This window comes from Cucumis melo, chromosome 5 (genome assembly GCF_025177605.1).
Source record: "Cucumis melo cultivar AY chromosome 5, USDA_Cmelo_AY_1.0, whole genome shotgun sequence".
In the NCBI taxonomy this organism is placed as follows: Eukaryota; Viridiplantae; Streptophyta; class Magnoliopsida; order Cucurbitales; family Cucurbitaceae; genus Cucumis; species Cucumis melo.
This window is the reverse complement of record NC_066861.1, coordinates 10050311-10062693: the sequence shown is the minus strand read 5'-3', so window position 1 is coordinate 10062693 and position 12383 is coordinate 10050311. Positions and strand designations below refer to the sequence as shown.

General features: G+C 36.3%; 1 protein-coding gene across 4 annotated transcripts in view; it reads left to right on the top strand.

Moving 5' to 3' along the window:
* The first annotated feature begins 1583 nt into the window (after positions 1–1583).
* The window catches only part of LOC103496934 (histone-lysine N-methyltransferase ASHH3), a 28729-nt gene continuing 17929 nt past the window's right edge, over positions 1584–12383 (top strand). Inside the window, exons 1-7 of one of the 4 annotated variants that reach the window (XM_051084448.1) lie at positions 1604–1818; positions 1900–1958; positions 2105–2159; positions 2248–2309; positions 3158–3287; positions 3714–3828; positions 7778–7877. In XM_051084448.1, coding sequence (XP_050940405.1) covers positions 2292–2309; positions 3158–3287; positions 3714–3828; positions 7778–7877 — 363 coding nt within the window. In that variant the 5' untranslated portion in view covers positions 1604–1818; positions 1900–1958; positions 2105–2159; positions 2248–2291. Of the gene's footprint in view, positions 1819–1899; positions 1959–2104; positions 2160–2234; positions 2310–3157; positions 3288–3713; positions 3829–7777; positions 7878–12383 lie in introns of all 4 variants that reach the window. The other 3 variants (XM_051084446.1, XM_051084447.1, XM_051084445.1) reach the window with 3 other exon arrangements.

The window sequence follows — 12383 nt, the reverse complement described above, 5'->3', positions numbered from 1 at the left end:
ATTATGGAGTGAGTTCGAGGGGGTGACTTAAACGTCACTTTGAAGGTCTCAATGTCATTGTTACCTTGGGTGGGTCTCGCCGAAGTTAGTTTTTGTGTAACAAGTTTGTATTCTACTTTTGTTACATTTGTACAAAGAGTCAAAGTTGTTACATTATGTTCTTATGAGATAGGTTGATATTGGAGTGAGTTCTATAAGTTTTTATGGAATGGTAGGTTAATCATGGAGTTAAGTTTGACTATTGTTAGTTCTTAAGTTTTGGTTTTTGGCATCCATTTTGGTTTATTTAAAGTTTAAACAATATATTTTATTTTCATGTGATTGTAGGTGTGGACTTGTTTGAAGATGACGTCTGGCGATGAGAGACTATATATTTTTCTTTTTTTATGTATTTGTTTCAAATGAACATTATTGTTAAACTATCTTTTTTAATGAAATATATTCTAATTTTGTAAACTAAATTTTAGTATTTCAATGTATTTATTAATTTTGTTTTTGTTTTGTTTGAAAATTTTATTAAATTTAGATTGTATCATAACTAAAAAAAAAGTACCACAGGTTAAAAAAAATGAAGATAATAATTGAAAAAAGTAAAAAAAAATCATCTCCTAACGCACAAAGACGTCCAGAGTTGTTACTTATGCCCGATGCTTCTATTTAGTGTTGAGAAGCATTGGGATAGAGAATTTCCCAATGCTTTTTAACCAACGTCGGGATAGAGGATCTCCCGATGCCATACTTAAGCGCGTCGAGAGTTCCTTACTCTTGACACGCTTCATTCCTGCATCGGGTCTTAGGAACTCTCAACGACGCTTCATGTCTGCGTCGGGAAATCATCTATCGATGCATTTCTCCTAACCCGTCTCCCAACGGTTCTCTATGCATTGGAAGGTCCTTTTCTAACGCGATTTGATATATTTTCTAATGCTTTGATGTGTTGGGAGAGCCACAATTTCTTGTAGTGTATCGTAGGGCAATGTTCTGGTGGGGGCAAAATGGTTCTTTCCCTCTTCTCTATACCAGTTGATGCAATTAAGCTTCATTTTAGTCCGACTTAGCTTAATACTGTCATTAATTTTCAATTCAACCTGCAAAACAAGAGGAGAGGGATACTTTTTTCGTGAGTGCCAACTGCGAGGGAAGTTCTTGGCTACTCATTTTTCGTGAAGGATGGAAGGATTGCTAAATTTTTATGAAGAATGGAAGATTTTCGTGAAGATTGAAGGAAGGCATAAGGGAAGTGGAAGATGAGAGGCATAAGGGAGAATAAGAGATGAAAGGCAGAGGGCTCATGCTAGATCTTAAAAGAGACAAAGTCGTGTACCTGATACACGACACCCTACATGCCAGACAAATGACAGTTAACTATATCAGGTACACGACTACAGTCACAAGTTATGGACCCAGTCCACGACTCCAATCACATTTCGACTCATAGATGTGTACTGATCCACGATTTAGTGAAGTTATATAACTGATACACGACTTCGCTATTTTATTTTTCACGTTGCTTTCCCATTACACTATTTTTTACATTGTTTTTTTTTTTTAAATACACTATTAAAAAAAATCCCAAAACAAACATGGTTCATTTCTTAGATTTATCCATTTTTTAAGGGTTTCACTTTCAGTTTTCCCCCCACTTCTTATGCTCACTGCGCTTTCTCTCCCTCAGTCTTGGACAATCGACAGTGTCGTCCGCCCAGTCCATCTTCCTCAGCGTCGCTTACTATTTTTCCCTCTCACCCTCTGTATTCCTCACGGCGTCTCTCTCATCCAGTCGTTCGATTTCCAATTGCGCAAGTCCAACTCCAAAAGGTAAGTCTTTCTTATCCACTCTCTCGTCATCCTCACCGTCTTTTTAAAATTTTTTAATTAATTTTTTATTTTAAATCTCAGATCTTCATTTCTGATATCCCACATTCAGGGCCTCGGGTTTAGCTAATCTTCAGTGCGAGGTAACGAAAATTGTAAATCCAATGTAAAAGAAGATTATGCGTTAATGTGTTGGTGTTTTACGAGTTTAGTGAAATTTTAGTTATTTTAGATAAATCTAAGTATTTTAAATTATTGGGGTAAAAAGAATTCATGACTTGTGATCCAGTCCAACTCAACCGGAATTTGAAGTGTGGGTTGGAGATCGGTCACTCCAGTGACCAGTGAGTTGGTCAAAAAATCCCTTCAACTTGACCGTGTACGCCTATTTGCTCTTAGATTTTGGATTATATGCGCAGCATTTCTCTGCAGGTCAAATGATTAATCTTTTCCTGAGTAGCAACTCTTCCTGAGTCATGCCTGCTATAAAAAAGGTAGTCCAAAGAGATTCCTTCATTGTTTTTTGTTAACTGATCTTTGCTTATGTGCAATGTATCTTGTTTCCATTCCTATTTATGTAATGGAGAATAGAATGTGATCTATAATATCTGTTATTACTAATTTACTTTTCATCTTCTATTCTTGGTTTAGCTTGAAGTCAACTTATAGTAGGGTACATACTCTCTGCATATTTGGTCATGGGGCTATGACCTTCTATGCCTTAGCTGGTGGTGTCTGTAGTGGTTCATTCAGTTTAATTGGGACAATTTATCTTTTTGAAGAAATTTTATGCATCATGAAGTAGATGAATTTGTTGTTATATGCAATTGATCCTTGATGTCTATTCTATACCATATTTAGTTTATCTTTATTATTTTCTATGCATCTCCCATTAAATATACATTTAATAATCTTTTATAACTATAACTGAGACTTGAAAGATTCCTATCTAACTTTGTTAACTGAGGTTGTGTCATGAGAATTGAGAATGTATTTCTTTGGTCTTTAAGTTTTACGAGCAGGATTGTTTAGTCGTAGTGATAAAATTTAAAATACTAAACGAATTTTCAAGCAGAGCAGGAGGTTGTAGAAACTAGAAAGACGACAGTATATATAAAAGTCACTCACACAATGGAAGGGTGAAGGTTGGATCCGTAATGAACTTTAATCTAGGTTTAATTTGTTTTCCTTTTCTTCAATCTGGTCATATTATTTTGGATATTTCTTTGTTAAGTTAGCCTGTAAGGTTTAATAGATACTATCTTTTCCCTTCATTATTTGGTTATTTTATTGCATAAAAACTAAGTCAGGTTCTCACTCATGCCGTTTCCCGTTGGATTAGAATTCTGAATGCAGTCGGATTGGTAATGTTTTCCACAAGTTGATGAGACAGATTGGAAATCCAGTTGATTTTGAACTTCCTGATTGGTTTAGCAAATGGAAGCCTATGCCATATACCTTCATCAGGCGTAGTATCCTTTAATACTTTTCTTCTTTGTTCTACTTTAAACATTGTAAACTTTTCTTTCTTTCTTTTTGAAGTGTGAACTTTTCATTGATGAAATTTGTATACCTTGGACATTTTCTTTTTGAAGTACCTTTCATTAAAGAAATTTTCTTACCTTGGACAACAGTGCAGTAAGCCTAGGGAGGAGGGGACTTCTTCTTTGATAGTTCTCACATTTTTCATTGTAATAGGTTTCTTAAGGGCAGAGTGTGTACATATTAACAAATAATGTGATTAACCATTTCACTATAATTTTATTGGCTGAAAGTATGCATTGCATTTAATTGTCTGGAATCCAGTGAAACCTCTTATATTTACTGTTTATCTTTGATTTTTCTTATCCCTTTTTTTCTCCATTATTTTCTGTTTGTTGATGTTGACAAATGTTAAGATGTCTACCTCACAAAGAAATTTAAAAGACGGGTTGAGGATGATGGAATATTTTGCTCCTGTAGCCCTTCACCAGGATCTCCAGGTGTCTGCTGCGATAAAGATTGTCATTGTGGGTAAGCAATTTGCCCTTAAGGCGCCTTGGTATCATGGCTGATAGAACTTTTTGTTTTGTTTTGTTTTTATTCTTTATTTTTTATTTTTCCCTTTTTCTCCATCCGTAGCTTCAGAAAATTTAGCTTTTAAATAACTGCCCTGTCAACCAATATAATTTGTACTGTTTTCTTTGTAGGCCAATTTGACTAAAAAGAAAACACAATTTTCTGTGATACTTGAGAAGTTATGAACTAGAATTTACAAAAGAAACATATTAACAAAGCTTCCAAACCAGAACTTATCAAACCATAAATGAAAAGATAGAAGGAAGCAGTTCAATAAGAAATAATTTCAGAAAAGGAAAAACTTTGACAATCTTAGCATAGAGCAGAACCTGTATACATTGATTATAACAGAGCCTTCAATGCAAGGGGTACTTTTGATTTTGAAAGGCACCTTGTTTCTTTCAAGCCAAAGTTCTTATATCAAAGTTTTAACATGGTTGACCCAAGCTATTGGATTTTGGGGGGAGAGTAACAATAGAGTGTTTAGAGGTAGGGATAGGGACCTTTAGGAACCAAGGTAGTATAGGATGACTTTGCTCTAATATCTAAGTGAGTTGGCTCTCCCACCCCAAATAGTTGTAATATTTATCGAAACCCTTGGAAAGATATCTCTTTTGAGCTTCCTGCCTTCTCTTGCTATTCTTGTTGTTTTGTGGGAGATGAGGATATGCATTTTTTGGGAGGACCAGTGGATGGGGGAGAGATCCCTTTACTCTTTCATTCCAAACCTTTAACATTTATCCTTTTCCAAAAATTGTATGATCTCTAATCTTTTTGTCGAGTCTTAGAATCTTGTGTTTTTGTTGCTCGAGTTCCGTCTCAACTTGCCCGGTAAGGAAATGACGGAAGTCACCTGTATTCTTTTTTTGTTTGAGGGGTGCAGTTTTATGGAGGGAAACTTGGAGTCCTAATCTGAGTAAGGGTTATGCGTGTAAATCCTTTTTTAGTTTGTTGTTGGATCCCTCCCCTCCTAGGGAATCGGTTTTTGACGTGGTTTGGAGGATTGGTTCCCAAGAAAGTTTTACGATTGATATCTGGAAACTCTTGCTTGGACGGATTAACACTGTTGAAAGACTTGTTAGAAGGACCTTACTTGTAGGGCCTTTTTGTTGTTTGCTTTGTCAGAAGGTGGAGGAAGATCTTGATCATAGTTTTTAGGATTGCCAGTATGTGGGGCTTTTTGGAGCTCTTTTCTGCTAGAGTTTTAGAGTTTGTTTGGTTATTGCAGTGTTTTGTTGACGATCAAGGAGTTCCTCCTCCATCCGCCTTTAAGAGAGAGGGCGTTTTTTGTGGCTGGCTAGGGTGTGTACTATGATTTGGGATGTTTTGGGGGGAGAGAAACGATAGGGTGTTTCGTGGTAGGGAAAGGGATCTTAGTGAAGTCTGGTCTTTGGCTAGATTTCCCGTTTCCATTTGGGCCTCGATTTCAAAGACCTTTTGTAACTATTCCATTGGTAACATTTTACTTAGTTAGACCCTTTTTTTTGTAGTTGGGATTTTTTGTTGGGTTGACTTTTTTGTATACCCCTGTATTTTTTCATTTTTTCTCAATGAAAATTGTTTTAAAAAAAAAGGAATGGGATGACAAATGTGGTATTTTTTTGAAAAAGAGACGTAACTTCTTTATTAATGCAAAAAATCTCAAAGTACAAGAGATACATATAATGAGAATAATAAAGAAGCAAAAAGCAAAAAGATAGGTCTCAACTAGGTTGACACCCTTTAGCACCAAAACATCATATCCCAGAAATAAAACTAAACAAAACTAAGCAAATAAATATTACAACTTGTATAAGTCCAGCAGTAAACACAGGCTGAGACTAGGAAAGAAACTAAAAATGGATGAAAAACAGAAGGAAAGACTATAGCTGCTGAATGTTTCAAAACTAAGACTTGAGCCAATACTGAACAAAGATTAAAGGGCTGGTTGGGAGAGGAAAGTTGCCCAGTTGAGATAAATATCTTGAATTGAGTAAGCCCTGGACTCCTTGTTTAAGGAGACCCAAGTTGCTGCACTTCTTTCTACATAGAGAAAGACTTCTGAGCACATCTTTTCTTTGTCGTGAAAGATCCTCTGATTTCTTCAAACCATAGTTCGGAAAGGACGACTTTTAGCAAATTTAACCACAATAGTCTTGGCTTCTTGAGGAGGGGAGGACCCTCTAGAAACTGGAGAATCGAGGAGCGAAGAGAGCCATAAAAAATCCAAACAATGTTGAAAATGGAGAAGAATCTATGCCAGCAAAAAGAGGAGAAGGGGCAAAGCAAAAAGAGATGTGAGGAAGTCTAATTTGCTTTCAAACAGAGGGGGCAAACCGAGGGAAGTAGGCGTAGGCACTTGGTTGGGGGCCTTCTTTTGATTGATGGACCCAAAAATCATGACCCAGATTAGAGTGTTACTCTCCGGGGGCTGGATGAATTTCATAAGGCTTTAAATAAACGATTATCCATTGGGGGCTGAATGCAAATGCATCGAGAGAGACTTAACAGTAAAACGGCCTTGGGGTCAATTGACCAAACCTTGTGGTCCTCAAAATCAAGAGGAACCAATGTGGTATTTAAGTAGCTTGGGTCTCCCACCTCAATAGCTGCCTTTTGGGATGTGGTTCTCCAAGGTGCTTAAGTACTTAACTAGACCCTTGTGAAGGTTTGGTTCTCAACGAAGTTTCACATGTTGTTTTGGGCTTTGGTTTTGAAGTTTTTTTTTTTTTTGTAATTATTTACTTGATAACATATTACTTATTTTGGAATCCCGAAGGGGTTTTTCGGTAGGCATAGGCTTGTTTCTTTTTATGCCCTTGTGCTCTTTCCTTTTATCTCAATCAATATTTCTGACTCTATTAAAAAACAACAGAATACTCTTGCTTGCTTTTCCTATAACTTGCAGCCACAGAGGAGAGTCAAGTTAATTTTTGCCTTGAATATAGCTAATCGAAGAATAACAAAATATCAAAGAAAGCCAACCAGGATTGCTTGCTTTTATATAACAATGGAAAAAGATATGATGACAATTCTCTCCGGCCTTCAGACAAACTGGACAGCACCTAAGATTTTTTATTGAATAATCTGAACATTTTAGTCGAATTTTGTTAACCGCATTCAAAATTTCAAGAAATACAATCTACTTTTTCCCAATTTCCATCACCTTCTATCTTCCCTCGTAGTAAGGGATCTTCATTCTAATAGCTCAAGATCATTTCATCTTTTAAATCTCTTCTAAGTGCTAATTGAATCTTTCAAAAAACTTTTTCCACCACCTTGGGATCTTTGTTGCAGTGAAAGAGCAATTCATTCTCCTTTTCAAAAATGATGCCATGCAAGCTTTGGAACCTTGGTCCTCTCTATGCACCTGGTTTTATTTTTTCTTGATGCTCGAGTGTCAATTTTGTCCTAACTGCTTAATCTTACAAATGGAACCTTCAGTTAGCAGTCTTCATTGCTACTATTATAACTCTCAAAATGTTATAAATTGAAACCAAAATAAATATACGGAGTGTACCTTACGTCAGTATGTTTCAGTTACTGAAATTTTCCATGTGCTAGGTACTTTTAGTGGAAGTTTCTAAGAAAAGCGTATTTTTGAGGGGGGAGTAGCGAAAAGATGGGATAGAGTTAAACATTAATGGGATTGAAAAAAGCTACACAGAGTTAGATATTTTTGTATAATTTAGCCCAAAAAAGAAAAAGAAGGAAATAAAAAAAACGAAAACAAGAAGTGGCTAGCATTTTTTGATTGAAACAGGGGAGTTATATTTAAGAGTTAGATGGTAAGTTGTCCCATTCAAAACCCAAATTCCTTTTGTAAATCAGTGGCCTACACTTTACATTCTTTGTAGCCAAGCTTGTCAATTTCTGTTTAAGGGCTTGAATCCTGTTCCCTCATTAATTTTGGGTGTATTTGCAGGATGCTGCTGTCTAGCTGTTCTTCTGGCTGCAAGTGTGGGGTTTCATGTCTTAACAAACCATTTCAGCACCGACCTGTGAAGAAGATGAAACTGGTCAAGGTACCGATAAACTACAGATTGAATTTGTCATAGGATCTGTTTCCTTTTCTCCTGAATAAGAGGATTTTTATTAATCTTCAGTTTTTTTTAATGACCTGTTTGGTCGCAAATTTACTAAGGTGTGTATTCTTCTAATAACTTTGCTTCCCTTTGCTCCCTTGCTTGTACATGGCACTTCAAAAATTACTTACCTTTTTTGGGTGCCTTGTTGCAACGGGAGGGTTTTTTTTTCCCCTCTTTTCGTCTTTTGTATCTTGTTTATACTTGTTCATTTTATGAATAACAATTATTTTTCTTATTCAAAATTTAATCCATGCTATATGATGGTAGGCTTTTGAAATCCACCTCTCAACTACAAATTTTATTTCATGAATTAAAAATCCATAAACAAAGCATACTTTATATGAATGCAAGCACCTGTTATTCACTTGCTCAAGGAAGACTGTGACTGGAGATGATTATTAGAGAGTTCTTCTGAATAGGCTGCAGGGGGGGGGGGGATACTTTGAGCTAGTCAGGGGGAGCTTACTTTCTTACTCATCTTTGGGGGGCTTGGTCTTGGTGTTGGAGATCTTAAAACTAGAAATAGGGATTTCTTTTAATGAATGCCTTGTGGAGGAATATTAATGTTAGGGACAATAATGCAAAGATATATCCTTGGAAAAGTACATTTCCAGGGTTTTCCCGTTTCTCTAAGTTTATTCCTTCTTTGGAAGGGCAAGTAGTTGGAGATAAATCCATTTGCTCTCGATTTCCTCCATGATACCATTTACCTTCCATGAACAATCATTTGGTGGATTTTGTCCTTCTTTAGGATGTGACATTATGATAGGACAAGTATGGAAAGTCTTATTGAATTCAAGAAACAAGCCATAAGGCAATTACAACTTCCCCAGCCTAACTGAAGCTTGAGAATCCTCCCTCTCTCTCACTCTCGAGAAGAACTACAACCAAACATAAACTTTCTCTCATAATCTTCCTCACCTATATTCTCTCTCTCCCTATCTTCTAACCAACTGTAGTCGCCGCACCATAGGATTTAGAAGTTGACACCGTACTCATACATACAAGTGCTTTTCCCTTTTTTACCTTCCTACTATATTGTAACACAATCGGAGGCCTAACACTCTACTCTTTCTCTTGGTTTCTTTTGGCCCTGTGTAATAGGGAAACATTGATATTGTAGTCCCTTTATCTATGTTCGGAAGCTCTTTGTTAGTCTTGGGGAGGGATTAGTCGTTTTTGGGTCCAAACCCTTCCCAAGGATTTTATCTTTTGTTCTTCCTTCATGTGTTTGCTGAACCATTCTATGTCCAATCACATGGTCTTTCCTCTGCCGTGGAATGTTAAAATTCCCCAAGAGGTCAAATTATTTGTCTGGTATGCATCTCATTGAAATATGAATACTTTGGACTGTGATAAGTTGCGGAGAAGAGCCCTTACTTTGTTTTGTCTCTAAATATGTACTTTGTGTCAGAGAAGTGAATTTTTGTCCCATCTTCTAAATTATGAGGTTTTCATCAACTAAGACCGAACATATTTTCATAAAACTCCTACGCTCCGGCACAATGGAGTCTTTTAGTGGATGGTTGAATGACAAGGAAAACATATTCTGGTCTGATGTGGCTAAGGCTATTTTGTGGTGAACATAGAAGGAATGTCATAGTCTTTAAAGATAAGTTTTTTTTTCTTTTAATTTTTTTATTTTATTTGGATAACCGGCTTGACCCTACAACATTTGGGTGTTAAGGAAACTTTTTCGGAAATTAATTCCTAGGTGGCTACCATGAATTGAACCCATAACCTCATAGTTAGTTATTGAGACTGTGTCTCCTCTTTTACTACTAGGCGAACCCACAATGGTTTATTCTTTAAAGATAAGTTCGATTCTTTTGTTTGCTTTTGTGATCTGGTATAATTTTTCGCCAAGTTTTATGAGGCTTAAGATGGCCCTGAAGAGGGCTCTTCCGTTGTTCCTTTGCTGTTGAAATCGGGGACGTTCTCAAAAGTACACAATATACTAAGATTTATCATGATAAAAAAAAAATCTGAACGATCCGTTTAAATCTCATTGACAATATTATTTTTTTGACAAGAAATATCTCATCCACAATATCATTGGTACATCTAAATCTCTCATCTGAGATATCATTATCATTATCATGGCTAGGTTCTTCCACAAATTTTCATCATTGTATCTGATAGTTTCATCCTCATTTTCGTCGTCACTTTCAATATCTACCCCTTTCTCTTCATGAATTGGTCTTTACCTTTATCCGTTTATGAATAAATTCTGTAAACAAAAGTTGAGAAGCCACAAGGGTTAGAAAGTCAGCTCTATTTTTTGACGACCTTTGCTGATGTGATTTGCCAGCCTGGAAGATGGTAAGTCCTAGTGTGTCTGTGGTAAGTGTTCCTTCCTCCAGTGATCCGTCTTATGAAAGAAATTAACATTTTGGGTGGAAGTTAAAAGGCGCTGGAAGTTTGTTTTGAACTTCAATCCATTTATGGACAAAATGACCTTGTTCAAGCTTCATGATAATTTTTCTTCCTTGACAGTTGATGGAAAATTGAGGCTTTATGGGAATTTTCAATGAAAGATAGAACATTGATCTGGTAGGATTTATTCTAAAAGGAATATGCAGATGCTATGGAGGTTGGATTCTTGTCAAGAACTTACCACTTATTGGAAGAATTTAGTATTTGATGCAATTGGAAAACTACTAGGAGATCGGAAAAGTCCTCCCAAACCTGTGGTTGCTTATAGACTGCATCTGCTATTATTAAGGTGGAAAGAAATTTTGTGGCTTTATTCTAGCAACGGTGGTTGTTAAGGATTTTAATTTTGGTGAATTTTCTCTTAGTCTTGATGCTATTGAATCTTTGAATTCCCCGAGTGTGAAGCCTTTAAGTCGCGGTAGTCGGTACTCTTTTTGCAAAAGTCTTGTCAAATTCCACCGATCAATGAAGAGCTAATCAAGTGTTGGAAGATGAAGAGTTTTTAGTTGAAGATAGCATTTTGGCTTTAGATTTAATAAAGTGTTGTGAAGATGATTGCCTCATATTATAGAAGGATAGTTCAACCATTTCTTTTATGCATGGGGATGAGGTTATTGCTAATAAGAATGTCTCTCTCTAGTTTCAAAGCAAAAATTTATTCCTTCTCTCACCTATTCAGAAAAAGATGGTGTCGTTAATTTAGAAGCCCTGCGGACTTCAGTTGAAGATCCTCTCTCCTCTCACTTACTAAAAAATAATCAATCCATTTTTCACATCCTGGAAGGGGAACACTTAGGTAACATCATTCTTTCAAACGGCAAAGTTGAAGGAGATATAATAATTTATTTCAGCACTTCCATTTTATTATTCATGTGAAGAAGTTTATCATCATTACTATAAACTAAAAGAGATCAATGATGACTCAATCGAAGTTTGTTGCGTTTATGCCCAGGTTTCAGACATAATGCAAAACAATCTTTATATGGCTGCTCAAAATTGCTTCATCCCTCTCATTGATTTAGAGATTCAACCATTTCTTTTCTGGATTCGTCAACTCAATTTGTTTGTGGTATTCTTGTCATTCTCCTTCTAAAAGCCCTTTGCCTATTGTATTTGATGATGATTCAGTTGTTAGTGTGGGCAGTGAGGGAGACAAATTCATTCTTTGATTTCAGAGCTTAAAGCACAGTTTTCAAAAGAGCAACATAGGGAAGCCTTTTGGAGAACTTATATTAAAAATCAGTCGAAAGACTTGCTGATCAAACATTAAAAGTAGGCCTTTCTTGCGTCTTCTCAAATTCCATCTAATTTTTGCTCCATAGTGGAAGCTTGTGGGTTCTAATTGTGTAAAGTTACTGCCAGTCGACTCCTACGATGAAGCAAAGTTCATTGGTGTTCTCATCATGGAAATCGTATCGTGTAACATTCAAGGACTAGGTGAAATTTCCAAGCATGTTGCATTGAAAAAGTTCCTTCAAAATCAGAATCCGGAATTAAATTCCGGAGAAATTTGGTGGAAACATTTCAACTTGTCTCCCGGTGGAAGACTTACTTTGAATGAAGTGGTACTCTTTGACCTTCCAATTTACTATATCAATATGTATTCTTTTGTCGTGTCTAAGGTGATGAGACCATTTCTTTGGGAAGGGCGTAATGGTAGTAAGATCAACCATTTGATGAAATGGGATTGGGTTTCCCTTGATTTTGGTGGTTTGTTAAAAGGAATTTGGGGTTACTGGCCAATTGGGTTGGAAATTTCTTCCAAGTGGTAAAAGCATCCATGGCATTTAAAATCTCTTCTTTTGTTTAAGCTTGGTAACGGCAGCAGGATTTCTTTTGGCATGATTCTTGGCTGGATTTTTCTACTTTTGATTCATATTTCCCACGCCTTCTTAGAATTTCTTCCGATCCCAATGGTGCAAGCCCATTGAGATCAGTTACTCTTTCTTGGTCCACCTCTTTTAGACAGTTATGGCAGGATGATGAAGCGTTGGATTTTCAGCATTT